At 37.8% G+C, this 27965-nt stretch overlaps 2 protein-coding genes across 5 annotated transcripts in view; one reads left to right on the top strand and one right to left on the bottom strand.

The window, feature by feature from the left end:
* The window catches only part of LOC123029030 (T-cell receptor-associated transmembrane adapter 1), a 94783-nt gene extending 92497 nt beyond the window's left edge, over positions 1-2286 (top strand). For all 4 annotated transcript variants that reach the window (XM_044441488.1, XM_044441491.1, XM_044441489.1 and 1 more), the window contains one exon: positions 1-2286. In XM_044441488.1, coding sequence (XP_044297423.1) covers positions 1-261 — 261 coding nt within the window. In that variant the 3' untranslated portion in view covers positions 262-2286.
* A 4294-nt stretch (positions 2287-6580) lies between these two features.
* LOC123029341 (Holliday junction recognition protein) lies at positions 6581-26687 on the bottom strand. The gene is made up of 13 exons (XM_044442231.1): positions 26528-26687; positions 24058-24124; positions 23413-23468; positions 20985-21012; positions 20230-20285; positions 18260-18317; positions 16817-16878; positions 14399-14509; positions 13571-13643; positions 11146-12680; positions 10541-10604; positions 8794-8881; positions 6581-7390 (listed from the first exon to the last, which is right to left on the bottom strand). Exons 1-13 carry the CDS (start codon positions 26624-26626, stop codon positions 7300-7302), a joined length of 2388 nt encoding a protein of 795 aa, XP_044298166.1. The 5' UTR covers positions 26627-26687; the 3' UTR covers positions 6581-7299.
* Positions 26688-27965: the final 1278 nt, after the last annotated feature.

The following is a 27965-nucleotide window of genomic DNA, read 5'->3' as shown; positions in this document are numbered from 1 at the left end:
CAAACAGCTGAGCGGCAGATGTGCTATGCTTCCCTGGATCACAGTATCAAAAGGAAACACAAAAATCTTCAAAAAAAGAAATATCCTAAAGTAGGAATGGATCAAGACCAGCTTCCTAGGAGCTGCATACCCTCAGATGCCTGCATTTATCTCAACAGTGAACAGCTGAATGCTGAGAATAAATTACCAGAAAATGCTCCTCAGGAAGACCCTTTTGAAGTATTTGGTTTTATTCATCCTACATACAATGCCAAATTTTAATAGGGACTTGGCTCACCCAAGCACTGTATAGCTGATAAAATGGGTATTCTTCTAGTTGTAAAAAACTACCTGGGCTTAGAACTTGGAAGTTTTGACTAATTGACAAGGAAGGATTCCAGAGACAACTGCAAGTTCATCCTTTGTGCCATTATTATGGATGCATTTGAATGATATATTTTGCTTCCAAGAGATCCATGTTAACTCCGTCTCACGTGAAGTACCAGCACCTATGTTTTGGGCATATTTTCTCAGTGTTACAGACATGGTGGCAGTCACTGTGCAGTTTAACATGAACAAAGCTGCTCTGAGGAAAAAGCTGCTCAGGTTTCATTTCTGAAGTTCCAGCTATAGTTCAAACAGTTGATCAAGGACACTACCTAAAAGGTGTGGTGGTGAAGGGCATGAGGCTGGTCTCTTCCCAGGCTAGATAAGGTGTTGTGTGAACAGATACATTTGCATGAGTACCTGAACACGGCAGAGGACTCATCACAAGGCTGCTTGAGACACTCCCCCGAACAGGGTCTCCCTGTGACAGAGTTTATGCAAAGGAGGCAGGTTCATAGAGGAAATTACCTTGAAATAGAGAAGTTTGTGTTAGTCTTGCACCAAGTTGTCCCCTAGTACAAACCAGAGTGCAGATGATGTGACTAGCACCAGATTTGTATGTCAGAGTGTCAGTGGGGCCTTAGGAACTTTAATATTTTAATATTGCAATACTGGATTTGGTTTGAATACTGGAATGACTAACAGTGTTTTAATTCTAAATGTAAATTTTGTCCATCCTGCTGCAGGTAATGTTTGCTACATTATGTGTGTAGAAACACCATGCAGAATTTAAGGTTTAATTAGAGAATAATGTAACAGCTTTGGTTCATCTAATTAACACTTGTTCAGCTAGCAAATTTAATGTCCACATATGTTTAGTTTCCTGCTGGTAAGGACTACTAGTGTCAATCCCCATAACTCAAAGAGTGTGTAATGTCTTATACATCTGAATTTAATTGTCTGCAAAAGCAGCGGTAAATGAGGTATAAAAACAAATCTCCAAGGAAGAATTTGATATTCTTTTTGGTATTTAAATGATTAGTATTGTCTTTTACAAAACTGTTTCATAATCTATTCTAGATAAACCAATATTCCTTATTATTCCCCAGATATGCCCATTTAGTCCCATCCTGCCTTGTTATAAATTGACTTAACACATTTAATAGTCTACTACTGCAGCAGGAGTTTTTGGCAGATGTTATTGTCTGCCAACTGAAATCAGTGGGTGACATTTAAGTTTGAACTGTTGAAAAATGAAGTCCGGTTAATTTACTTGGAATTACGGCTAATGTGACCATGTACTCCTAGTAGACTAACTCCAGGGCTTACCAGTATGGCCTTAGTCTAAACTGCATATGTCAGAACCTTTCCCATTCACTTAATGGTAAATAGAGATGGCATTTGATCTAATTTTTCACAATAGCAAACATCTAGTGCTAAAACGTTTATGGAAAGTAACCCTCACCTAATGATCCAATCCAGAAAATTAAGTACTGACATTGTTATTAATTCATGCTTGATCTGTAGAATTACGTAAATACCAGTGTGCAACCACTGGCCCACCTGGCAGCTCTTTGTTTGCCAAATTGTGTGCTGCCAACTGTGCATCCATCAGTGATTCAGGATAAGTCTGCACTCAACTGAAAGCAGTGTAAAACTTTAGCCAGAGTTGTTTTATTTGGGAGTCAAGTGCAAATTTAAGACCATAGCAGAAATGACCTATTGCTACATCAATAACAACAACGATAGCAGTGAAAAATCATATAGTTACTTTTTATCTGCGCATGATCTATACTGGGCCCTGGTGTTTACCTAAAGAAATGAGGACAGGTCAACAGAGGAAGAGGGTGGAAACCAACTAACACTTAAGTCCCAAGAGGAGAAATTTTCAAATGCAACTGGAACTGACTAGAATTGTATATATGTATGTCAGGTGGGAAGTTTCTGTATAATAATTTCTAATAAAATGCTGGCAAAACATGGGTATCTACTATTCCATACCTTCATATATTGAATACTATTTACTGTGGTGATATTTATTTATTTATTTATTCGTTCGTTCGTTCGCTCGTTCGATTTATATCCTGCCTTTTTCCTACGAAGGGCTCAAGGCAGCTTACGTCTCCTCCATCTTATCCCCACAACAACAACCCTGTGAGGTAGGTTGGGCTGAGAGTCTGTGACTGGCCCAAAGTCACCCAGTTGGCTCCATGGCTGAGCGGGGACTAGAACGCAGATCATCTGAGTCCCAGTCCCATGCTCTTAACCACTGCACCACACTGGGTCTCCATATTGAATGCTATTTACTAGGGTGATATCCAACATTATTTGAGCAGAATTCCCTTTGTGCAAAAAATATTATTTCTCTTCTTCCAGTGCCCTTTCCCGTATCTCCTTGAACAGATTTTAAGGAATATGGAAGCCGAAACTTTTGTCTACAGGGACAGCCTTGGATGCAGCCAACCGTCCTTTACTCAAGTGCTCAAGGGAATTCCCATTGTATTTGTAAGAGCAGGTTAGAATCAACTATCCACTAGCACTGACGGGATATTAAGAAAATAAATGTCTGAGATGTGAAGATCAACACACGTGCCCATTCATAAAGGTGCAATATGACTGAGAGAATTCTTTACTTGCGGTTCATTCATTTAGCCTCTAAGGCCAGTCCTAAAACTCTAGAGCTATGTGCAACTGCCTCCCCTGCATTCCTTCAGAATCTGACAGCTGCTTGTCCTCTGCACAGTACAGCCCAGAGAGCATGATTTCCAAGTGTGAAGGGACCACTCTTCCTTGAACCTTCTGCTTTCTCTTCCTCAGTGCTTTTCAATCCAATAGGTATGAAACCATTGTTAGAGGAAAAATGGCACTGAGCGATGGTGGTGGATTAAGATGCTAATTTTAGGTGATCCATTGAGTTAGAAGTTCAGGGATCAGGGCAACAGGGACCTTCTATTATATTTGAAAGTTTATTAACAAGATTTTCCACTCATTGAAAGTTAGCTAACTGGACTGCAAGATTCAGGCAACAGTCTTAAACCCATTTGCTTAATGCCACTATTGTACATGGTGAGTTGTTTTGCATGCCATGCTACCACCCTGAGAGAAAACCACTGTTGCGTTGGTTGGTTGCCCACTCACCATACAGATCCTAGGACATTCTGTTACTTGCCATAGCATGTTTCCTCCCTTGGTCTTTCTTCTGGTTCTTGACATATCTCCTAGATGCCTTTGAGGCAAAACTCATTTCCTCATCAGCATACTTTCTGCACCTTGGTTTATAGAAATTGCTAGATTCTGAGGGAAACTCATTCCTCAAACGCTTTTGGTGCTCCCCTTTCTAGAGCGCACATGCACACACAGAGACTGCTTCCTGTCCTAATGAGGCCCTCTTCTGCTGCAGCCACCACTAGCCACTTTTGGCTACCCACCTCCTTCATTTCATTTGTAGCATCTCTTCATTGCTAGCTGTCCTATGTACGTCTGGGTTACAGACAAGTGAGTGTGGTTGCTAAAAATACAGAACTGTCATGGCAAAGCAAGAAAAGAGATACAGGAAATGCACAAGTTTCAAGACAAAGCAGTAAATCTGAAGGGATTTTTTTGCCTATTTTCACAGAATTCACTCCTGTGAATATGCACAGGACCAAAAATAAAAGTAATTTTGAACAGGTTGCAGTTATGTTCAGGACATTCTCTGGTATACTTTCTATTTGAATTTTGGGAGCAAGGGGGCTGGGAGGGCACTGAGAAAGGGTGAGTTACAACTTATGGTGAAGTAGCCCTGCTAGGTTGAAACATCACAACAAGCCACCATAGATATGAACAACCCAGCATCAAGCCATGGGTTCTCAGGGTGGTTAGTGCATGAAAACAAGCCGCCCTTCAGAAATCACACTGGGCTTATACAACATGACAGTCATGGTAAGTTGCTGTATTGTGCAAACCAGGTAAACTGAGTAAACTTGAATAGAACTGTGCTGTCATATAATTAATCAAATTGATCTATTGAAGTTACATATGGCTGATGAATAAACACAGGTTTCTTATAGAAGTTTCCCTCTCAATACCAATTCTCTTCTCCCTGCACTTGAACTGATGGCTTTTCCTTCTAGTTTGTAAAGATATAAGACTTTCCAACTACCCATAGCTTTTCTAATAATATAAGCGAATAAAACAATAAACACACCGTGACCTTTTTCTGCCTATTGTACACTAAAACAAGAATCAAGATAGCTTTTTAAAAAAGAATATCCCTCATCCCAAATTTGAAGGGAAGTGCTAAAAGATGGCTTCCTTTATTAGAAGTAGTAGGTCTTGTTTATGAGATTTCACATCTTCACACTTGAAAAGAATGGTCCATTATCTCAAAAAGCTTATCATTAGGACTGCCAACATGAGAATTTACAGCAGAATTCCATGGATGTTTACTCCAAAGGAAATAAAACTGTGCTTATTGGGGCTTATAGTCTACTGACCTTGCTTAGAAATGCAGCCTGCATCAGGTACAATCTATACAATTTTATGTACTATTGTATTTCAATGTATTTTATCATGTTGTAAGCCGCCCCGAGGTTTTGGCAAGGGGCGGCATAGAAATGTTATAATAATAATAATAATAATAATAATAATATTGTACATCATAATCTGCATACAGTAAAATGTTGATTGTGTTGGTTTATTTTTTTAATCAGAGCTTCCTATATAAACAACTATTTGAGAATCAGATTTTTAAAACTAGAAATAGTGGATAGCTTAAACATTGGGATCCATGCATTCACAGACTCCACAAGACTATTGTAAGGCTCTCTGCAGTGCTTGAGGCTGGTTTTGAAGATGAACCTAGTGTAGAATGCTTCAGCGAGGCTACTGAATGGAGTGCCTTGCCACATTCACATAACCCCCAAACTGGAGGAAGTCGACCAGCTGCCAAGGTGCTACTATGAGATTCAAAACATTTTTTATTAGCACAGAAAGTCCTAAACAAACTGGGACCAGATTCCAGTAAAACTGTCTCCCTGTTAGAACACTAACATATTGATGGGAGCTCATGCCACATATTGTCAGTGAACATGCTTGCTAATGCTGAGAGCACGTTAGCAGAAGCTGATACAAGAAACCAGCTGAAGGCTGGCTTTGCTGTACAAAAGCATAGCGTATCCATTGCTTTCCCCTCCATGTAATTAGGAACCCAAATAAATTGTAAAGAAAGTAGCATAAAGACATTTTCCTGGAACCTCAGACCTACCTAAGCATGTACATATAAACATTGATCTTTTGATTTTGAGCAAGGTATGATTGGGCACTAGAAATATTTTTTCCCTGAGAAAGATACTAAAGGGAACATGGATCAGCAAGCAGGAATGGATCCAATCAAAATTCTCAAGCCCTCTTGACTATCATGTTCAGGGGAAAAGAATGACTACAGCCACCAGATTTTGCTTAGAAAGCATATATGACTCACAGCCACATCTTATGATTTCAGGCACCAGTGATCATGTGATTTTGGCAATGATCAAATCTTTGTATACCCAAGGTTTCTACAGTCATTACCTTGTCTAAATGTTGCTTTGTTTCCATAATGTATTTTTAAATTTGCAGTGAGACACTTTAAGATTTTAAAAAGCAGTATATCATTTTCAGGTTACAATTTGCCTTCTACAGATGAACATGCCATAAAGCTTTCTATGGTTTTCAATCCATTCCAACGTAAACATTCCTCTTCCCATACCAGTGTGGTGCAATAGCTAAGGATGCTGGACTGGGTTCTAGTCCTCACAAAACTAAAAAACCTTACTGGGTCATTTTGGGCCTGTCACTGCCTCTCTGCCTATCCTACCCGATGGGGTTGTTTTTGAGGTGAAGATGGACAGAATTTTGTGAGCCACCCTTGGTTCTTTGCAAGAGGAAGAAAAGTGCATTGTAAATGCATTGCAATAATAATATTTGTCTTTGACTGAAAAGATACAGACCATGGCAACTCTTGATTGACCAAAATAAATACTGTCGTGTATAACTTTTTTGCTAGTCATAGCTAAATGGCTGTTTCATCTTATCTTATGAACCTGTCCACTTATTCCAAAGAAGTAGTAGTTAAGACAAAAATAAGTGTAGAAAGTCTAAGATGGTAGGTAACCTATGTGGAATTTAGCAGCTTATCTCTTGTTGATAAATAGAAAACACCCAGATATCATCTAGCAGAGGGCTATTTGTAATAACTTACAATTAAAAATTCCAATTACAACCATACATAAAAGTTTATTAAGCAATAAAGATATAGAATTCTCAAGCACTAAACGCACACAATTAACACATTAAAATCAAATTTGCAATACACAAGATACAGCTTTCTAAATCTCACATTTTCAGCAATGGAATAATGCTCTGCTCATTCCTAAAGCATAAGCCCACTCAACAGTACACAAATGCACTAAAAATCTGTTAAAGCATTATATATTAAGAGTAGATCTTGATTAGGCAAGTAGAATACATTAGAAAGAGCTGAAGTTATGTGTGCACACAAAAACTCCAAAGATGTATTTTCTATAAGAGACACAAGCTTGATGAGTTTTCAAGCAACAGTGCTCTCTCTCTTAATAAGCCAACTGGATTCTAGAGACAAGGTCTACTCAATTTCTTGAAGCATATAGCTCTCAAATTGCATAGCAGAACTGCAGTGGGTTGTATTTGGAGTCTCATGAGCAGCGTTACATTAGTGGGACAAAGTGCTAAGCTCCCAATTTGCTCTGTAGCTTCCTAAAATCTGCTCCTCTATATTAAATGTGGAGCTGGTAGGTTATAGGGATAAGGGGAACTGGTGAAAACTGTCTTCCCTTAGTTTCATTCCCAAATTGGAATGAATTGAATTTGGGAATGCAATTGGATTCATTGGATCCTTGTCCTTTTAATAAATGGAAAGACATTTTTGGACCCAACCAAATATCTTTTCCCTTAAAAATGATCTATTTCCTCTCCATAGTCATACCCTTCCAGAAATTATTGTTCATAATTTTTACACATGGATTCTTTCACATAAGCATTTTTATATTCAGCTCTCCCATCATTATAGCTCAGCTTCCTGGAAACACTGGAAAAGAAAAGAGTATATTCTCAGTAAGTGCTCACAAGAGTGCAAAACTTCCAAAAAAGAAAAGAAAAAAGAAAAAGAAAGTCCTGGCAACCAGAAAGTTTTTCCAGCTGACATCCAGGACTTCTTTCTTCTTACAGGAATAAATAAATAAATAACCCCCTCACTTATAACAACTATCCAGCTTCATACATAATTTATTAAGAAATACCTTCAGTAGCTCAAAAGAAATCTATATGAAAGTTAATCCACTGCACAATGTGGGTGGTGAATACTTAAACACATAACTTCAAACTACTAATTTAAAGCCATTATTGATCAAACTGTAGAATTATAATCACAGACCTGTAACACCCATAGCCAGAAAAAAGGGAAGCTAAGCTACCTGTCCTGTGATTTCAGAATCTTTGTCTCTTACTAAAAGCACAGTTTTGGTTGTCTTAGAACAGCAAAATTGGACCTACATAGATCATCTCTTCAGTCATCCCTGAGGCCTATATAGAAAGATGGCACTCATAACCAACTTTCTGAGATCACCTTCTTAGCTTTCAAGCAAGCAAACACACTGATGTTTTGGCAGAAAGATACCAAGACCATGTTTCTCAAAGAGGAAACAGCATTAGGTGGGTGAGTGGAGAGTTTATGTAATAGTCTATCACAGCAATATTCTTTTTTATAATTCAAATTAACCCTTTGTTTATTTTGGGGAACGACCCACTGCATCTCTATTTGGGACAGGCCTACCAACTCTTTCTGGTTTAGCCATCAGCTGGACAATGTTTAATGTGGGGCACATTTTATATTAATGTAACAAAATGTAACTTGATAACATTTTCTTTTGTGAATTAAATTATTTGGATGAAGGCTAGGTATCTTCCCTTCTCAATCTTTCCACTTGCCCATCTCATCAACAGCACCTTCTCCTTTTTTTACACCTTAAAAACATTTTGAAGAGTGTGATAACTCAGCAGTGAATCACACTTTTTCCATGCAGAACATCCCAGATTCAACCCCTAGCTTCTCCAAGTAGGACTGGGAAAAGTTCCCTGAGTTGTTTATTGAATCAACTGAATCCAGAACAACTCTGGATTATTCGACTCCAGGGCTCTAGGTCGGGATGTCAGTGTGAACCAATGGATGAAGCATTCCTGGCTTGTTTATCACAAAATGAACCGGTGGGAGGGCATGAAGCAGCATTCAAGCTCATTCCTGCTTATCTTCTCAACAACCAATGGTTTGCTAATTGTGGGATGCTATCATCTGCAAACAGGGTCAAAATTTGTAATCCTGCCAAGCTTGCTGTAGGTGTAGCTAACAAGGATAGATTATAATTATTTTTCCCTTCATATCCTTCCACAGAAAAATACAAGAAAGGCATACGGAAAAGCACAGGTGTTACTTACCCAACTGTATGCTTCTGTGACTTTCTTAGAGAGTCACATTTCTGAAAACATGGATGAAAACTTTCCCAGGTCTCTACAATCCTAGATTCTGTGAAGCAAGTGGGTATGGTAAATTAAGTGCCTCATGAAGAACTTTATATTGAAAAGATAACAAAACCAAACAAAGTATATTGAAAACAACATTTTGGGGGAGTTTGAATAAATAAAAGTGAATTTAATTGGAAAACTCAGTTAAACATACATATTTTTAAAAAAGAAATCCAATGCAAATAAAAATGTTCAAGACTATAGTTAAAAATTCTTAACTGTCAAAGCTTTAAAAACTAAATCTGTCCATAATCTGTTGCCAAAGCTTATTTTCTATGGAAAAGAAAAAACCAAGAGGGAAAATATTAGATTTAAGTGGTCAAACAAAATATGATGCAGTTCCTCTGGATGACTATATTCTGGGTAATTAAGCCAAGATACATACTATTGGTCTTTTGTTGGTGCATATAGCCCCTTGTGGCAGCCATCAGTCAAACAAGTATTTGATTAATTACTGCTTCCTCATAGAAGCTGAAAGACTATGATTACAAGCTTTGGAATGAGTCAACATATTTAATTGAATTCAAACTGGAATTAATATCCTGGCTTGTTCTACAACTTGCAACAACAGTTTCCTAATTCGGATGACATGGAAAACTATATAATTAATTAGAGCCTTAGGACCTTAGATTTAATTATGGCTTGCATGAAGGGAGGATTGGAAGGGCTGTGTGCACACAGAAAAAAAGCATTATGATTGTCTGAGCTTGGTCAACTGCAAAGCTGCAAATTACACATGCTTTGTGCTTTCTCTCTTTCTGTTTTCACAAAAGGCTTTACTAATACCCAAGCTTTAAAAAACAACCCAAACCCAAAAACCATAAAAGATAATTGTTACTACAAATAGGAAGGTTGGACACACCTACCCCACCCACCCTCAAATGGTGGCTTTTTTCTTTATAATATGCAACACAAAGAACTGAGAAAGGATTACCCCACTTTGACATTTCAGATTAATTATCTGCAAACTTAACATACTCAGAATCACCTAAGTTTCTATTCAAATTTATTTTCAGTGTCTTTTTGAGATATTCAGCAATACACATGTACATGCTCAGGTTCCACATTCATTTGTACTACTACATTAAAAAAGCATGTATCTGGAAATCTATGAAAGTGCTTCAGTAATGTTAATTATTATTTTAGTTTTACTTGCTTCCATTAGCCTAGAGATAGGCAGTTTGGTGCCTTCCAGATATTTTTGGATCCATATTTTTATCTACTGGCCATATTGGTTGGAGCTTAGGCTATGTTTATTCCTGACCTAAGAATGATTAAAAGTTAATAAATCATTACTAACTTCCTGTCCAAAGACAGTTTCTGCCAACCTATGTAGCCTGAGCTTTTCAGGTTCCCTCTTGAAAAGAAGCTAGCAGGCACAACTAGAGAATGTATACCCATGCACCACTACATCTTTTGCTGTGGAGAACACTTCCATGCAATTTTGCTATTATTTTTTCATGTACATTTTATGCTAAAAGGTTTTTAAAACTAAAGCTGATCAAGTAACTGGGCATTAGGCAATTCTTGGAATTACCCAGAGAACAGGACAAAGTACAAGATCAAGTGGAAAAGATGTAAAAACAACAACAACAACCCCTATTTTGTGCTGAGGGCAAAATTTAGCATAATGGATTATTTTTTAATAACTGAAGCCTACCGTTCATATCAGTGCTTGCAGTAGCCAGAAAGTGGTGGTTTGAAGAAATGCAAAATCCAGAATCCTAAAAATTAAGTATTCAAACATTAAATTACGCACTTTTACAGTCTGCATAACTAATGTCCAAGATTAGTTTTAGTAAAAGTTAAGTAACTTCTCCCTTTCCATTTGCATGCTTTATGGTTGCAAAGTTAGGCTATGCTTTTGCAGGAGCATAAGAAATAAATACTCTGAATGAAATCAAACATTACTTTTTCCCTTTGCTGCACAAGCAGCTGAAATCTGTTCAAACCATTTTTATTCAAATATGAGCAGCCAAAAACTAATGCTGCTTTACAGTATTTTTAAAAGATCCTAATTCATATATTTTTAAGAAAGGAGAAACATTGTGGCATACCAATTAGTAAGAATTGTAGCCTCATCTTAAAGGCATCCAAAACTGTAATTTTAAAAACAAAACATAAATGTATTTCTGCACAGGTCTGAAGCCTTCGTAACTTATGAAAATCCATGTACTTCAGGAATTTTGTCCCTGAAGGGCTACAAAGAACTGTAAGCAATTTTAATACTGCAATATCTTTAATATAAGAGTATAGCTTACTTACCCCATGTGAGGTCCATTTGTTTTTGTTAGTACTGTACAGTGTGAAAGTCATGTCAGTCTTCTGAACATTAATGTTTTTCCAGTAAGGTACCTTCTCACTTATTCTATGAGAAGAGTTCTCAGATATATTTTTTAATCTTTTTATGGGTGAAGATCGACAGTCTTCATTGCAGAAGTTTGCTGCTCTTTTAATTCTGGCAACTGCAGGTAAAGTTCTAATGGGAGAATTAACTAAGGCATTTACAGTTTCAGACATTTGGATTCCTTCATATTTTTTTAAGTTTGCTGCTCTCAGAAATGGAGGGATTTTTGGAAACCCTTCAGAACACAATTTCTGATATATGCATTCAATGGTACTGTTAGTTATCTGATGAAATTTTGAAGAAGAAAGACTATTAAAACCAGATCTATGAAAGTCTGCAGACTTCTTAGGGCTTGCACATGTATTTGAAATCTTAAATGGTTTCTTCAACTTTGGAGAACACAGTTCATTGTAGACTTTTTCAAATGCATCTTCACATTTTTGCTGAACTTTGATGGGACTTCGATTAACAGAAAATGATGAAAATGAATGACTCCGCTGCCGTGAAATAGCTCCTTTAAACATTTTAATTTCATGATTTTCTGGTAATCCATTTGAGATTTTTGCCAGAACAGTCTTGCTATTTTGCAAGTAAGAATTTGTGCTGTTACTTAAGGATGAGCTTAAACATGATGCAAGCTTGATTGTTGTAGTGGTCGTTTCCCTTGTTTTACTTTCTGTTGCTAGATTAAATGTTGTGCCTGAATCCACAATGTACGTTGTAGGATATTGTTCCAAGGTTTTACCTTTCATTACACAGTCTGAACGTGAAGTGATACACTGTGGACCTTTGACCAGGAAAGTTTCTTCTTTACAAAGATCACTACTATACAGGGCAGTCTCAGGGTCATCTTGTTGAACTCTTTCTCTGTATGAATAATCTTCTACAATGCCAGAACAGTCTATATCCATTGTATCTACATTATGGCATCTTGAAGATACTACTGTAGATACATTGTTTCCTGAACAATGGATGTGATGTGTGTTATTATCAAAAGGAGACTTACTTCCATTATTTACTGTGGGCAATGTATGCCTCTGCCCATCACTTTCTCTAACTGTTAAGCTAGACTTCAATTTTAATGGCCTGGACTTCCTTATTCTCTCTGTACTAGTATTAAACTTTGTTTTCCTACGGTGCCAATATCCATATTTGTACCATTTTATTAATGAACCAGAAGCTTTATGCAACAATTTACTGAGTGTCTTTACCATTCCTGGATACAGGTCTGCTATTGTGACATTATTCCAAGAACAATGCTCATCTGCAGACTCATACATTTCCAGAAAACTATTGTGTCCAGTTTCATTATTACTCCAAAGGGACTGATTTCTAGGTACACTTGTCTCATCTGATGAACTTGGAACAACGGAGTTGGAAGGCAGCACAGATACTGATGAAGGATGCCAGTCTGTAGATTGTGCTTGCTTTGTCAATACACTGTCTTGTTGATCTAATAGATAGATAAAAGGGAGGTATAATAAGGCATACTTAGTATTTTCAGTATTAATGCTATCACTATTAATGTACCAACAAGGATATGTTAAAAAAAGGTAAGTTAATGAAACAAGGCAGTGATAACAATCACAGCTTTCAGGAACTGTATATTTCTCTGTGTTTCAAGAATCAGCCACTATTTTGATTATTTTTGTATTAAATTTAACAGCACCATCACTATTTCATTTAGGAATTTAGGAAGGTGCTTTCTACCAAGTTAACACTAGTCCAGTGTTATCAGCACTGATTGGTGAAGACTTCGAGCAGGATTTTTTCTACCCCTAGCAAAGAAACTAGGGATTGAACCTTACACTTTCTTCATGCAAAACATACATTCTATCACTGAGCCCCTCCCTTCATAGTAAGAGAGTCCATATTTAGATTTTATTTTTGTAAGAGAACTTTCCTCTGATCTGAACATCTTCCTGCAGTCCAATGAGGTAAATAACCTTCTCGTCATGTACACTTCCTGGCTCATTCCTAAAACATGGACATCCCAATGAACATGTAACTCAAAGATGCTGCATATAAACATACAATTTCTGATACAAGTAGAATGTTTGTGTTCACTATTCTTCAGGTGCAGTTTCTATCAAACTTTTGATAACTAATAAGTTCAAACTATGTAGAGGTGATTGTAAAGCAGTTTAAACCTATAGATATATTCCACTTATCCTCAACAATAAATTTAGTTGAGAAAATGTGACATATGCAAAGCTATCTGGTCAGTTTCATATCCAAAATAGGATCTGAAGCTGAACCTCATATATCCACATTTATCTTACCCACTGCACCACTCAAAATAATATTAACCTACTTCAGCAAAACTTTTGTTGTGAAACTCACCAGTTAAAGAGTTATCTTCCAGCTCTTGCAAAGGTGACCTCTGGTGAACATTCTTTGTTTGTGTTCTTTTAACCTGAGCCAAATTGTCAAGATATGCTGTTAGCAAACTGAAATTAAGAATTTGCAGAAACACATTAAAATCCAGAGACAAAGCAATTAAACATTTTTATTTGAGATAAGACTTTTTTAACTACCACTGGATGCTTGTTAAATAGTACAAATGTCACATAACATATTATGCCTAAATGATAAAAGTGTTGCATTTTTACTTCCCATTTAAAATGTGGTGTAGTGGTTAAGAGCATGGGAATGGGACTCAGGCGATCTGGGTTCTAGTCCCCGCTCAGCCATGGAGCCAACTGGGTGACTTTGGGCCAGTCTGACTCTCAGCCCAACCTACTTCACAGGGTTGTTGTGGGGATAAGATGGAGGAGGAGAATGATGTAAGCTGCCTTGAGCCCTTTGTAGGAAAAAGGCAGGATATAAATCCATAAATCAATCAATCAATCAATAAATGGAACTGAAGCATGCATACAAATGCGATGAAGCAGATTTCACTAACAGTTACTCTGGTCTGGTAATTTCTTATTGTATTCAAACACCTTTATCTTTACCTATTACCTATGATGGTTTCTCCATCATTTTCAAGATACCTTTTTTATGCACCCATTGGAAATAGAAAATAAATGGTGAGAGCTACATATGCTGAAGCCCCATGGATGGAAATTGTGCCACACAGAGATACATTCTGGACTGGTGTGAGTGAGTATAAATGGAATGAAATTTTAAGTTTAATTTTTTTTAGGATCAACTGAAATGTTGTGTTACCGTAAGTTCTGATGGAACAGAGCTCACATCCTCCTCCAGTAGCATATCCATTTCAACACTGCATTTACTTTTCACAGGTGTTCCAGAACAGCTTTCAAGAGGAATATTTTCCTTTTATTAAAAAAAAAAGTTAAGTTGGACTCTTAATCAATGGATCCAGATTATGTCAGCTGTCTTAGTTTCCACTAAATATGACTAACTTTTCACACTGAAATCAATTAACTTGGATCAGATTCAATGAGCCTTATTTGCAACAATAATGAATAATTTTTGACACACAGTTAAAAGAAACAAGAACATACTAGATCTGCATATAATTGCATCATACCTGCTAAATTGTACGATAATCCTACCCTGCCCAAGGGAGCTATTTTTCAACTGTTACAAAAGCACACTGTACAGATTTTTTTCAATATCAGTGAATATTTCAGATATAATTTTATATCTGAAATTATTGATATTGATGTATTATTGATACTTTGTGCTCAGTGATATGTTAAGCCAAAGTTGTTGGGAAAAGTCAGAATACAGGACTAATGTATTTCAGAAGACGAGACTGTTGTCAGAAAACAGGACTCTTTCTATGGACAACTCTTCACATATGATAAGAATCAGATACTATTTGCTGTGGGGGCAGTGAACAAGATTTCTACCCCTTCAATCTTATATTGGATAAAACCCTCAATATTGCGAATACTTCACAAGATAAGGAAGGGAAAGTCTGTTTTTATCCAGTGCATCCAAACATCGACATGTTAGATGAAGTAATTTGGATGCTTTTAGAATTTACCAATACATAGACATAGCAATTGCTGGATATTCAGAAAACCTTATTTATTTATTTATTTATTTATTTATTTATTTATTTATTTATTTATTTATTATTTATTTATTTATTTATTTATTTAAACCATTCGCAAAAAGCCTTGGGGCGGCTTACAACATTAATAAACATATATAAACAGTTATATAATTAGACTTAAAAAACCAGAAACATCTCGGCACGTACATAAAAACCCAATAAATATAGTTCATAAATTAACAATTAAAATAACTTTTAAATAAAAAGGTCTTGGCCTGGTGCTGAAAAACAAATAACGAGGGCGCCAGGCGGACCTCTCTGGGGAACGCATTCCATAGGTGGGGCACCACCACAGAGAAGGCCCTCCTCCAGGTACTCACCCTCCTAATATCTTTCACGGAGGGTTCCCAGAGAAGGGCCTCTGCTGCCAATCTCAAGGGGCGGGAGGGCATATATGGACGCAAGCGTTCCTTTAGATAACCAGGTCCCAAGCCGTTGAGGGCTTTATAGGTGATAACCAACACCTTGAATTGGGCCCGGACTTCAATGGGGAGCCTGTGAAGCTGACGGAGAACTGGGGTTATATGAGAATGCCCAGTCCCCGTCAGCAACCTGGCAGCTCTGTTTTGCACCAATTGAAGTATCCAGACCGTCTTCAAGGGTAGCCCCACGTAGAGCGCGTTACAGAAGTCTAATCGGGAAGTTACCAGTGCATGTGTCACTGTCGCCAGGCAATCGTTCTCCAGGTAGGGACGCAGCTGATGAATCAGGTGAAGCTGAAGGAAAGTGCTCCTTGCCACCGCCGTCACCTGAGCTTTTAATGACAGCTCAGGGTCGAGGAGCACTCCTAAGCTGAGAACCTTGTCCCTAACAGGGAGTGCAACCCCATTCAGGACAAGGTCCAGGTCCCCCACCCCGAAGTCTGAACAACCTACCAACAGGACCTCTGTCTTGTCTGGATTGAGCTTCAGTTTATTGGCCCTCATCCAGCACACTACCTCAGCCAGGCACCAGTTCAGTACAGCCACTGCCTCACCTGGATTGGTTGAAAACGAGAGGTAGAGCTGGGTATCATCAGCATACTGATGATTCCGCAGCCCATACCTCCTAATGACCTCTCCCAGCAGTTTCATGTAGCTGTTGAATAGCAAGGGGGACAAAATGGACCCCTGCGGAACTCCATGACATTATTTTATATGTTATATTTTTATTTATTTTATATTGTTAATTTTAACTTTATATTGTTATTTTTGTATTTTATTGTGTTTGTAAGCCGCCCCGAGGCTTCGGCAAGGGGCGGCATAGAAATGTTCTAATAATAATAATAATAACTGCCATGGCACAGAGCCATAGTCCCCCAGCACCACCTTCTGGAATCGGTCATTGAGATAGGAGCGGAACCACCGCAAAGAAGTGCCTCCAACTCCCAATCTCGGAAACCTTGGAAGAACCCCTTGAAATTAGTGGAGATTCTGTACCTATATAGTTCACATTCTTATATCCCCCTATTCACTGTCAATCTATTTTCTAAACTCATATTGCCTTTTAGCACAAATAGCCTGACTTTTCTAATGCTCACATATTGTAAGAAATTTTCATTTATGCTGTCATGTTACCTCAAGATGGATATTTTCCAAATGTCTTTTAACAAATACCACCTCAGTATTCTCCTGGTGATCTATAATTCAAAGATAAATAGTATATTTGACTCAGCATTATGAGTATCAAAAGGTGATGCACATTATTTGTATAATATTGTTCTCAATTTCTTTAATGTAATTCTAAATTTGAGGAAAAACACTTTTAAAAACTTCAACTTAATCCATTTTATGTAATATCAGTTATCCAAAGGAAGGAAAATTCTGTTTCTGGGTATATTTGATTCCCACTAACCTAAGCTAATTTTTAGTAACACAGAACAGGAGCAAAGCTGCTGTGAGAGCCAATATAGATCATGTGCTAGCATACATGGCCTCTAGCATAACGTGAACAGCATTAGTTGGTGTGTGGGATTCCCTGGAAAAACCTTCGCATCAGCCAATGCTATGGCATTGCAAGAAGGTTAAATGCTAGCTCAATTTAACTTGTGTCAATGCATACATCAACTCGGCTGCCTTTAATATGACGCCATATAAATGTTTTTATGATTTTTGAACCACATATACAATCTCAAATCCCTTCAAGCCACTCACCCCTCTTGATGAGTAAGTTTTTAGCTATGAGAAGTGTTGGCATTAAAACTATTGTTCCTTAGTTCCTAATGTTCCGAGGAGCACTGGCACACTCCCTGGGAACACAGTGCCAAATGAGGAAGAGGTGGTGTAGCACAGCCAGCCCCATGCTGGTCTGCTGCAAGTGCAATGCCTCCCCCGCAAACTGGCAGGACCACTGGTATAAAGGATACCGGAAGGGGAAGGGTCATGAAAGTACAATGTGCAGAAAAACTGCCAGATTAAAGTTTTAAAAATGACGAATACTAAGGCAATCATGTTTATTCTCTGAAACCACAGGTATCAAAATAAAGGACAGCCATGCACCATGAAGCCAAAACTTTCTGTACCAACCACCTTTTCAGTTAAAAGTGACAAAGAATACTACTGGTTTATGATAATTTAACAGCAGCAGCAAGAAGTGCAGAAAGGACTATAATGTGGCAACAGAACAAGTACTTGATAGTCACTCAATCTGACCAGCTTCCTGGACTACTATCACTTTGGGTGCTTACAAAAGGAAACTTCTGAACTCTCAGTTTGAAAAACAATGAAAGCAATGCTTGAAAGAAAAGGATAAATTACTTTTTCAATTAAGATTCTGCATGATGGTGTATCAAGGAACAGAAATTATATTAGAAAGAAATGTATTACGACTTAATACTAAATTATCACTCATAATGGAAAGAAAAGTTAGAAGAAAGTAGCGAAAGTAGTACAATTCTTGCTAGCATTAGCACAGTAATTTACAAGTATATTTAGCTAGTTTCTTGAAGTTACCAACCAAGGCTTAGATGAGCTCCACAAATACTTTGGGAGTTGCACGTACTTCCATTACTTTCACCTTACCTGTATCAAGTTGACTCACTCCATACGAATTCATGAATGATTCTTCCTCAAATGTCATCTTCTCACCCCAAAAAATAAATACTAGATTAGCTAAATTTAGGCCACAAAATCAACTATATTATTAGAGTCAAACAAAGTGGAATAGAAACTAGTTATAGCATGAAAAATGTAAGTGTTAAAATTTTATTGTTAAAGTCCTTACACTTTTATTTGGTGGTGACATGTTATGTTGTCTATTATTTACCTGCAGAACTCTTTCAACCTAACTTTATTCCATATAATCTTTCTTTTATACACTCATGCAGACAATCTACCCACTCTTCTACCCTCTCCCATCACCCTCTCAAGGGGAAGATAATGTTACTAATTCCTTGTACTGCTTTTGCTGCCACTATGAAAAACAAAAACCAACAACAAACATTGCACACACACTAAGGTATAAGAAGTAACTATACAACGTAAGGGGATCAAGCAGAACTATAATTTGTGGGCTAATTATGACAGTAGAATCTAAGATAGTTTTGGATTTGGCCATAATTCTATTGAGATTTTCTCAAATACTGTATAATCCTCTAAGTTCTACATAGGTAATATGATCAAATCTTTGCTTGCAATTATGCTACAAGGTAGCAGAATTTTGTCCATTGTCTACTCTTGTATTAAAACATATACAAGAGTAGCAGTTAATGTATTAGACTAGGGCTACAGTGATGCAAGTTCAAATTCTGACTTTATTTTTAAGCTTCTTAATGATCCTGGGCCAGTTACTATTTTCTATCTTACTGTTTAGCAGAAGGCAAGTCAATGATCCCTGTGAAAGCAATCCTTTTTATCTATTTTAAGTATAAAAGACACATTGATGGGAAAATTAGATCTTGATTGTAAATAAGCAGACTTGGACAACAACAAAATATAACAAGGAAACAAATATTTTATGCATATTTGCAACTGCAATTTCAGGTTAACTTTTGAGTACCAGCAAAATTCCTAACAATTGCCCTTCAGAAGTCAATTAAAGACATGATAAACTTTATAAGTACAAACCAAATGTTATCCTCATAACAAGGTATGCTGCCATTAGATGTATGTTCAAGAGAACAAAGATTATACATCCTAAAGGGGAAGATACCACCCAGAGAATTAGTTTACTAATCTGCAAACCCTGAGAAAATAAAAAGTTATACATAGGAGACAAAGAAAACTAATCTTATGAAAACTGATATTCTGGCATTCATTTATTACTGGTTTAATTAAGGCAGGAGTAGGACACCTGTTCTCAAGAACCAAATTCAATTTTGGAGAAGCTCTCGGGGGACAGCTTTTCCAATGGTGGGCAAAGTTGATGAGAAAGCTGATAGAACCAAAGGAAAAGGGGGATAGGAATCCAAACACAATAAATGGTTTAACTTAAAGCTCTTATCACTTTTAGCTAAACCTTAGGAGAGGCAAGTCAACATTTTAGAATTGGGGAGTGGGGGGGAACAGCACAAAGATTACAAAATGATTTGTGATTGGGAAAGGTTGAGGTCAGGAGGACCCCAGGAGGCAGAGGGCCCTGTGTGTGTGGGCCCTGTGGCTGTGGTTCTTCCCCTCTGAATTAAAGGTTGCATTCAATATAACAATATAACAAGCACATAAAAAACAAGTTAAATATGTCAGTAATTTTATATGTAACTGTTAACCTGCTGACTGACATTTTCTAGATATGTCTGATCAAATACAGCTCCACTAAAGTTAAAAGCCTATTAGCAAAATCACTGGGTGGGAGACAGACAAAGAATGAGTGTAAAGGAATGAGGAACTTAAAAAATAATTGGCTTAATTTAGACAGCCTTCTAGTATGGTTCATAGGATTGGATCAATGGGAATGAGAAAATCTTTTCTCTTGGCTGACTGCTGTTATGACTATTACTAAGTTGAAATAAGATTTATTTGAATGTTCTAAAATTAGTACATTTACAGAGGCATACCTGATTATATGTATAGTTCCCATTTTCAGAAGCAGAGAACTGCTGCCATGATGTTTCTTGCATGAAAAAACAAAGATATTAGATGTATAAAACTGAACATTAAAGTTCCCTCTTCTGGTGGATTAAAGCTAGTTTATATGAGAAAATCAAACATCTACTTTTTCCACGTGAGCCCTCCCTTGTACAGAATTACATGAAGAAATCTCTATTAAAACTGGACTGTACACTAGTATAGCTCATAGTTAAAACCATGTTTATGTCTTCAGTAACTGGAGGAAAATTGCTGGTGTAGTCCTGGAAATAGCTGGCTGTATCACACAATTCATTTTGGCCCACATGAATAATGTAATGATATCCATTTGCTATGATCTATGTTTTGTTACTGATGTACTTTATATTTGGATTAAGGAAATCTACATCCTACAGAGGCACAGAAAAAGAAATTCCATTATTCTGTCTACTCTGATCAGTTGTTACATAAATTAAGCATTATGGTACAGGACTATGTCAGTGTACCAAATACAAAGTACACATCAAACACCTGCCTTCAAGCTTTGCACCATGTTTTCTGGATTTTGTTTTCAACACAGTTTTGGACAAACGTATTTGCAAGCCAAGTTATTTTTTAGACCTGAATCTAGAAAGGAACATATTTAGAACTGATGTTTTCCTTTAGTCATTAAGCATAGTTTAAATGAAAACATAAGTACAACTCAAAAATACAGGTACTGCAGAAGATCCAAGACTGTCTTTACCTGTTTCTTCTTGACATTGTACAGTACTCTATAATTTGGGGAAAAACAGAAAAAAATCAGTTTCTAGCTGCAGAAAAAGCCCAATTTCTAGCTGAAAAAAGCAGATCAGAAAGGGCTGAAATATCTTCACATTTAAGGTAACAGACAGTGCCACTGAGCCACACTTTTTACTTGGGTCAAGTCCTCACCCCCTTTCCTTTCCACAATAGGTTCTGTTGTGGCTCTTTACCCTTGACTATGCTTTCAATATTTTAAACTAGCTTAGATGTATACTGTTTTGCATATAGCTCTGGAAACAGGCAAACCAATCAAGTGGCCTATTTGCATGTAACAGCAGCAAATCCTGGGTTAATTAACCCATGACTTGGTGAGGGTGTTGCTGCCATTTTGAATATGTAAAATAGCCTGATTAGAGGTTATTACATGCCATGAAAATCCAGTTACTATGGATTAATTGTGGGTTAAAATTAATAAAATTCCCAAGTGATTCACAGTCAAAATATATTATTAAAATCATTAACAGTGCACTGCAAATCCAACAAAAGTAAGACGGAACAAAAATTTTAACTACAATTAATTACAAGACACTGAAAGGCTGGGTGATCAAGTGTGTTTTCAGGAAGTTTGAAACAAGTCACAATTTTTGCCCATGCAGGGTTTTCAAGATGGTGTGTACACCTACTTAGAAGGCCCACCATCAAGGTATCACATGGTGACATTCTGTTGGTTTCAGAATGACTAAAAAGGCCTTCTCTGGCAATCTTAAAAGGTGGCTGATATGTATAAGGGAAGGCAGTCTGCTATATATCCTACTTTAGGGCTTCAACAATAACATAACCTTGAACATGGCTCAATAGTAAGAGTTTGTTTTAGTTTTTTAAACAGAGGTGTTATGTGAACATAGCTGGCTATCTCAGTTCACTGAGGCATTCTGTACTAACTGCAGCTTTTGGTCCAGGCACAAGTTCTGCTCCATACAGAGTTCACATAATGACCTGGATCAACTGGAGCTGAACCTCAGCCTCCTCATCTACTTTCTGCTCCAATTCCCTCATTCATTACATAGTTTACAATAATTGTAGTTTATCATAATTACATGATAAACGTATGGCTACAATGAACCATTATTATCTTCTAACTAAGAAGGGAAATTACTTTGCTTCCAAAGCAGAACTGGAACCATGAATGGTTTTCAATTCAGTTCTGAAGACAAATTAGCCTTTGCAAGAATCATAGTTTCCTTCCTTCTTAGTTCATGACTATAAGGTTTGCCATGATATCCAAACTAGAAAATTGAAGCATATGGGGGAAATCAGAGCATGCAAGTCTGATGTAAAGTCCCAGTGGCTAAACTACAGGTTGGTTGAGACATCTAAACTAAACCAACAAATACAAAAAGGTTAGAATTCCAGTTGCTTATCAGTCATTTCAAGATGCATGCATTTAGATGTGTATTGATCAAATCATCAGGCAGAACTGGCTTAACTTTCAAGAACTTGTCACACAACCTGATGGTATCTAGTGCCCTATGGCATCCCTATCTTACATTCTGTTGTTCCTTGGAACTGTACAGCCATAAGGAGCTCAGCACAGGGAAGTGTGGGAAGCAATAGCCAGTGGGTAAAAAGAAGCATAGATTTAGCAAATCATTCAGAAGTTATTCAGCTCTGTAGTGTCCTATCTACTTACCTGTCTAGAAACTTTCTGTAAATTGATACTAAACTGCAGTTAAAATATGCAATCTGCAGACCATTTATACTGGACTGAACCATTGAAGTGAACAAGATTTCATATGACATGAGTGCATTTCCATGCCACAGGATGCCTGAATACTATCTTAAGAATCAGAAGAATTATATACTTGCAACTTTGAAAATTAGAATAACATACATACATACATATATCTTATTCTAATTACACAGTAAGATCAATCAATCAATCAGTCTATAAACTTGTTCTGAAGTTTTGCCTTAGCAGCTGAAAATTCAGTGACTGACAATTCACTTTATCAGGTCAATTGACAGGAATTGTTCCAACAAGCCAATGCCTCTAATGATAAAGGTGTCAGTACTAGAAGAGAAAACACAACCTAAACATTTTAACAAGCAATGTGAACATGTTTTTAGCACTATTGATAAACAGTCAAGTACAAATTGTGTCATTTTAGTTAGTCAACTTTTGGGTAAAGGGAAAACTGAATAAGAAGGAATATTATTCAACTTAATTACAAGTTATAAACCCTAAACAGACTCTACAAATTGTTAAGTAAGACTTCTAAAGCACCATTCAAAAATACCATTATCACAACCTTACATGCATTATTCAAGACACATTTCTAGCATTTAAAGCTTGGTTGTAAGAATGAGAAAACGTCACTTAGCCAATGAAAACCAAGAGTACACTTGTTAGAAATTATAGATTTTAATACCTGGTGAGATCTATCTATAATTTCAGTGCTTGTCTCTTCTCCCCAAACCTTTGGCCCTACAAATGACAGAATAATAATTACAATAATTCCACATGCATAAGAAATTATTAGAACAGACATTTTTTATTAAGGTTACAGACTGCAATCTTGCAAGACTCTTGCATGGGAGAAAGCATAGTGGTGAATTAGGCAACTACTTCTTGCTCTCTGAAACTAGTGAAACCACTCATTTGCTATTTGCACAGCTGGGTTGTTTCTTGACTTCTCTAGAGTATAATAGCATGTTTAAAATGACCTTTTATTATGATAGGTGGGAAGAGCAAGTATCTTGGCAAGATCATTCGACACAGTGATCATGGGTACACGACTTGTATTCTGCAGGGCTCTGCAACGGTAAAAGCTAGGCCGCTAATAAAGGTGCACTAGACCCATTCTCTGAAATACAATAATTTGCTCTTCCTTCTAGGAGAGAATAGCAATTATTGACTCATATGAAACAATGTAAAAGGATGTAATTGGCAATACCCTCAGTATGAGGGCTAAACGAAATCCCTGTTTCAATGACCTAGTGTGCTTCAAAACACACATATACTGTGTTGATACAAAACCAAATAAAAATATAGTAATTAGGAAATGCAATCTTACCATCTGGTGTATTATAAGTTAATGATTTAATGGAAACAATCCTATCTTCATCAAAGGAAAAGTTGTACTAGGATAAGAAAACAGACATACCATTTTTGCAGGTCAGTTCATTGCTGAAAGTTTGAACAAAAGCTTTTCAAGCCAGTATAAAATGTGGACTGATACCTTCTCTCTGCTGTGGTGTCTGTATGCATTACAGAGTGATAAAATATGTTACACAAAAGATGTGTGACTGGATCTTCCCATATTTGTTTGTAGCTGCACTAGGAAGTATGAATCTCCATTTGACTGAAGCAGCGGTGTTGAGGGAGTAGATATTTAAATTTCCCATAACAGTATGTACACACACACCTTTCATAGTCACATTGCCTCTGGCTGTACTTGCAAAAGACCCTAGATTAAAAGCACATAAACTTCTGCTCATTTTTGACCAAATTGAATTAAATATCTAGAAATACTCATTTCTTTATATAATGTTGTAGTTTAGTTTTTGTTATCTTTCCCACAGTGGTTTTACTTGTTTGTATTTAAAGGCAGATAGACTCTTATCAGCTTCTGGTTAAAAACAAAATAATAATTTTATGTTTTCCATATTATTTTCTTCCATCGTGACTATAAAGGCTCACAAAAACTAATATGTACAATGGTAGGATCACACCACATTTAAATAAAAGCACTTCCTCTTATGTGCTATTTGAACCTGGGAGAAGAAATTAGACAAAGCAAGCAGGAAAACCATAGATTACGAAAATGTCCAAGAATAAGAAATAAGTAGCCAAATACATGGAGGACAAGCTGTCCATGTTACAATAGCTATATACTGCCTCCCACTAACAGAGACTACCCCTGCATAACACCAAGAGCGTCCTCATGTGCTCTTGTGCTGCTCATGGGCTTCCTATAAACATTTGATTGGTAACTGCTGGAACAAAATATTGGACCAGATATTGGTTTGGATTTACTCAGCAAGATTTTTATGTTCTTAACACATGACTGTTGTGGTAAGAACATCTGTTACACTGTGGCATTCTGCAACAAATGATTGCTCCTTCTCCATCTGTCAGCGATGGTGCTATGGATGGGTGCAGCTTAGTACTAAAAGCCAATCACATTCCAACTGTACAATACCGAAGGAAATACCTATAATGATATCAGGAAATTGACTGCTTCAATTTTTAAGATCCACATTATAATTTAGAATGTCCAGTTCTCATAAAAGCACACCTATTTGTTACATAATTCAGAATATGAAAAGGGGATATTTCAGTATATCAACTTGTAGATGCAGAATTGTGCCATACAGAACACACAGAAACAGCCCTGCAGAGGGCTGTGTTGCTAAGAGCACCATTGTGCAGTAATGCTGGACTATCTCCACTGGCTTTCTGCAGATGTTTAGGCATAATTCCCAGACTGTCCCTTATTCTACATCCAACCTTTCTTAGCAGTGGTTAGCTTCTTTGACAGTCATACCTCCTAGATTTGCCAAAACCTAGCTAACTTCTATGAACAACTCAACATGTCACATGAAAAAATAAGGTTCCCACAATTTTGCAGTATGTCAACTGTAAGTTTTCTGTAAGGTATAAAGGGAAAATACATGTATGTGAATATAAGCCACGAAGAAAATGTTTATTATTGGGTGGTATATTGGGTGGCATATGTAGGAGTTTCAGGCAATGGACACTGTTAATTACGCATTTTCATACACACATACTCTCTTCAATTTCGGCAGAAAAACTGAGCACATCATGGTGTGGAAATACAAGGAATGACTTGGAGCTATTAAAGTTGCACAGTAATTTTAAATATAAATGTTATATGTTGTATATGTTCCAATCAAAATATCTGTTGCCCTAATATTCAAGTAAGAAATCTCAATAACCTCATCCTCCAGATGTAACCTTGAATCTTTTGCGAATTCTTTCAATGGTAAGACATAGGGCAAGTAAAATACTGCAGCATTCTTAAGACCCTTTTGTCTAATATCTGGCACTCATGATGGAATGCATAAACATGTGCAATGATTTTGTGAGCATCCTTCCACATGTACAGTTTCCAGCTGGTACAGGACACATGGTAACTCATCACAAAGTTGCCGAAGTAGAGAGCAGAATCCAGAATCCAGTAGTATTAGACTACTGTCAGAGACAGACTCCCATCCTCATAATCCCTCGCTAGCACAAGAGAGAAATGAACTATCACCGATTACTCCTTCATAGCAGGCGAGAAACGTCACCCGTTGAACTTCCGTCTGTCAACCAGCCAGTGAACTCACTGGAAACCTCCTGGAACCCGCGGGGAGGGGGGAGCGGGTAGAGTTGAAGGCGAATGTTTTCCTAGCCAACATTACTTCAGGAAGGGCGGAAAGGACTACACAGGTGGGCTTCGCCAGCCTCCCACCGGCGCCGAGGCCTTCAGCCATCGCCCTTCCCGAGCAGCCCTCCCCTGCTCAGCCTCCTCAGCTCACCTTCTCCATAATGCTGCTCATGGCAGCGGCGAAGCGGCGGCTGCTAAGCTTCAGGCGCCGCTCCATGGCACCGGAGCCGCGACCGCCTCGGGGGTCCATGGGGTGGGGTTCGCCGCCTGCCTCCTCACCGCCTCGGGCTCCCCATCCCGCTCATCGATTTGGTCCGTTCTGTGAGCTCCCACCAAGGACGCACATGGGCGGCTTCCCGCTACGCAAAGAACGAAAAATAAAAATAAAATTGACCCCGGAGAAACCAGCACCCCCCCCACCCAATTCAAATTCGGCGCTCTCCAATCCGGCAGGAGCGTGTTTCGAGTTCTATACTTGGATAGGTGGCTGGCCACGTCGCTTTATGCGACTTGTCCAATCAGAAGAAGAGTCTAGAGGGTGACAAAGTCTTTCTGTTTGATTGGTTGGCTTCCCTAGGACCCGGTCTGTGACCTACCAGCTCCTAAACTAGGAAGTTTTTACCGAGCTTTGACGTGGAACGGGAAATCATACGAGCCAAACTCAAGCTGTATGAAAATTTCTGCTGGACGGCGAAGCAAAGTGTTTTTTTATTGGTTACGGCGGCAAAGAGCGCCTCAGAAGCTGCTGCATATTAGGAAGAAAAAAGAGAATCCTTATGCCTTCTGAGTTGAGCGTTCGACAGTGCATAGATTGAGACTTTTAAATAAAAATTGTTAATAAAGGGGCAAAAAACAGGAAAAGGGGTGCAATCCTATGCATGCTTACTTAAAAAAAATCCTGCAATGCCTGGCTAAGGCATTTGGGGCTTTTGTCCTGTCTAAACATGCAAAGGCTTGCACACAAACCATAATTATGGCATCAGCAACTGCTACATCACAAGCAAGAATTACCCTCAGTAGGCAGTGGACATCACTACCTTGCAGGGTTATAGTTGTGTAGATAAAATGGAGAGAAGGAAACCTCCGTGGTTTCTTTGCAAGAGAAATAAAGGTGGGGAAATAAATGTAATACTACTACTAATGGCACTTCTAGCACTGGTGGTTTAACGTCTGTACTGCAGAGGTGGCCAAGCTATTTTCAGTGGAGGATTGCATCGGGAACTATTTCTGGCAATGGGTGGTGCTGAGGCCATCAGTCAAGAACATGAGAGCCTTTCTGGTTCAGACCAGGGTTCCTTCTCATTCAACATTCTGTTTGTACAGTGGCCAACCAACTGCCTATGGGAAACCCAGAAGGTTGTAATGCAGCAGTGCTCCCCTCACTTATACACACCAAATACTAGTGTTCATAGGCATGCTACTGTCAATAGTGGAGGTAACATACGGCCATCAGGACTAATTGATAGTGGTAGGCCACAGCTAAATGTGGGTGTGTCACCTTGTTTCTCTTTTTGTCCATTCCTGTACCCTTTATTTCTTTTTCTCACTTGTTTCCTCCTGTCCAGGGAAGGAACAGATCTTACAGATCA

This window comes from Varanus komodoensis, unplaced genomic scaffold (assembly GCF_004798865.1).
Source record: "Varanus komodoensis strain SLA01 unplaced genomic scaffold, ASM479886v1 scaffold4, whole genome shotgun sequence".
Classification (NCBI taxonomy): Eukaryota; Metazoa; Chordata; class Lepidosauria; order Squamata; family Varanidae; genus Varanus; species Varanus komodoensis.
The sequence above is the reverse complement of the archived record's forward strand: the minus strand, read 5'-3'. Positions and strand labels throughout refer to the sequence as shown.

Coding starts and splice junctions, on each gene's coding strand:
- LOC123029341 (XM_044442231.1), bottom strand. CDS start 26,626: ATGGACCCCCGAGGCGGTCGCGGCTCCGGTGCCATGGAGCGGCGCCTG. Junction 21,013..23,412: donor TTATAGATAGATCTCACCAG/GTATTAAAATCT, acceptor CCCAAATTATAG/AGTACTGTACAATGTCAAGA. Junction 12,681..13,570: donor GGAAGATAACTCTTTAACTG/GTGAGTTTCACA, acceptor TCTATCTATTAG/ATCAACAAGACAGTGTATTG.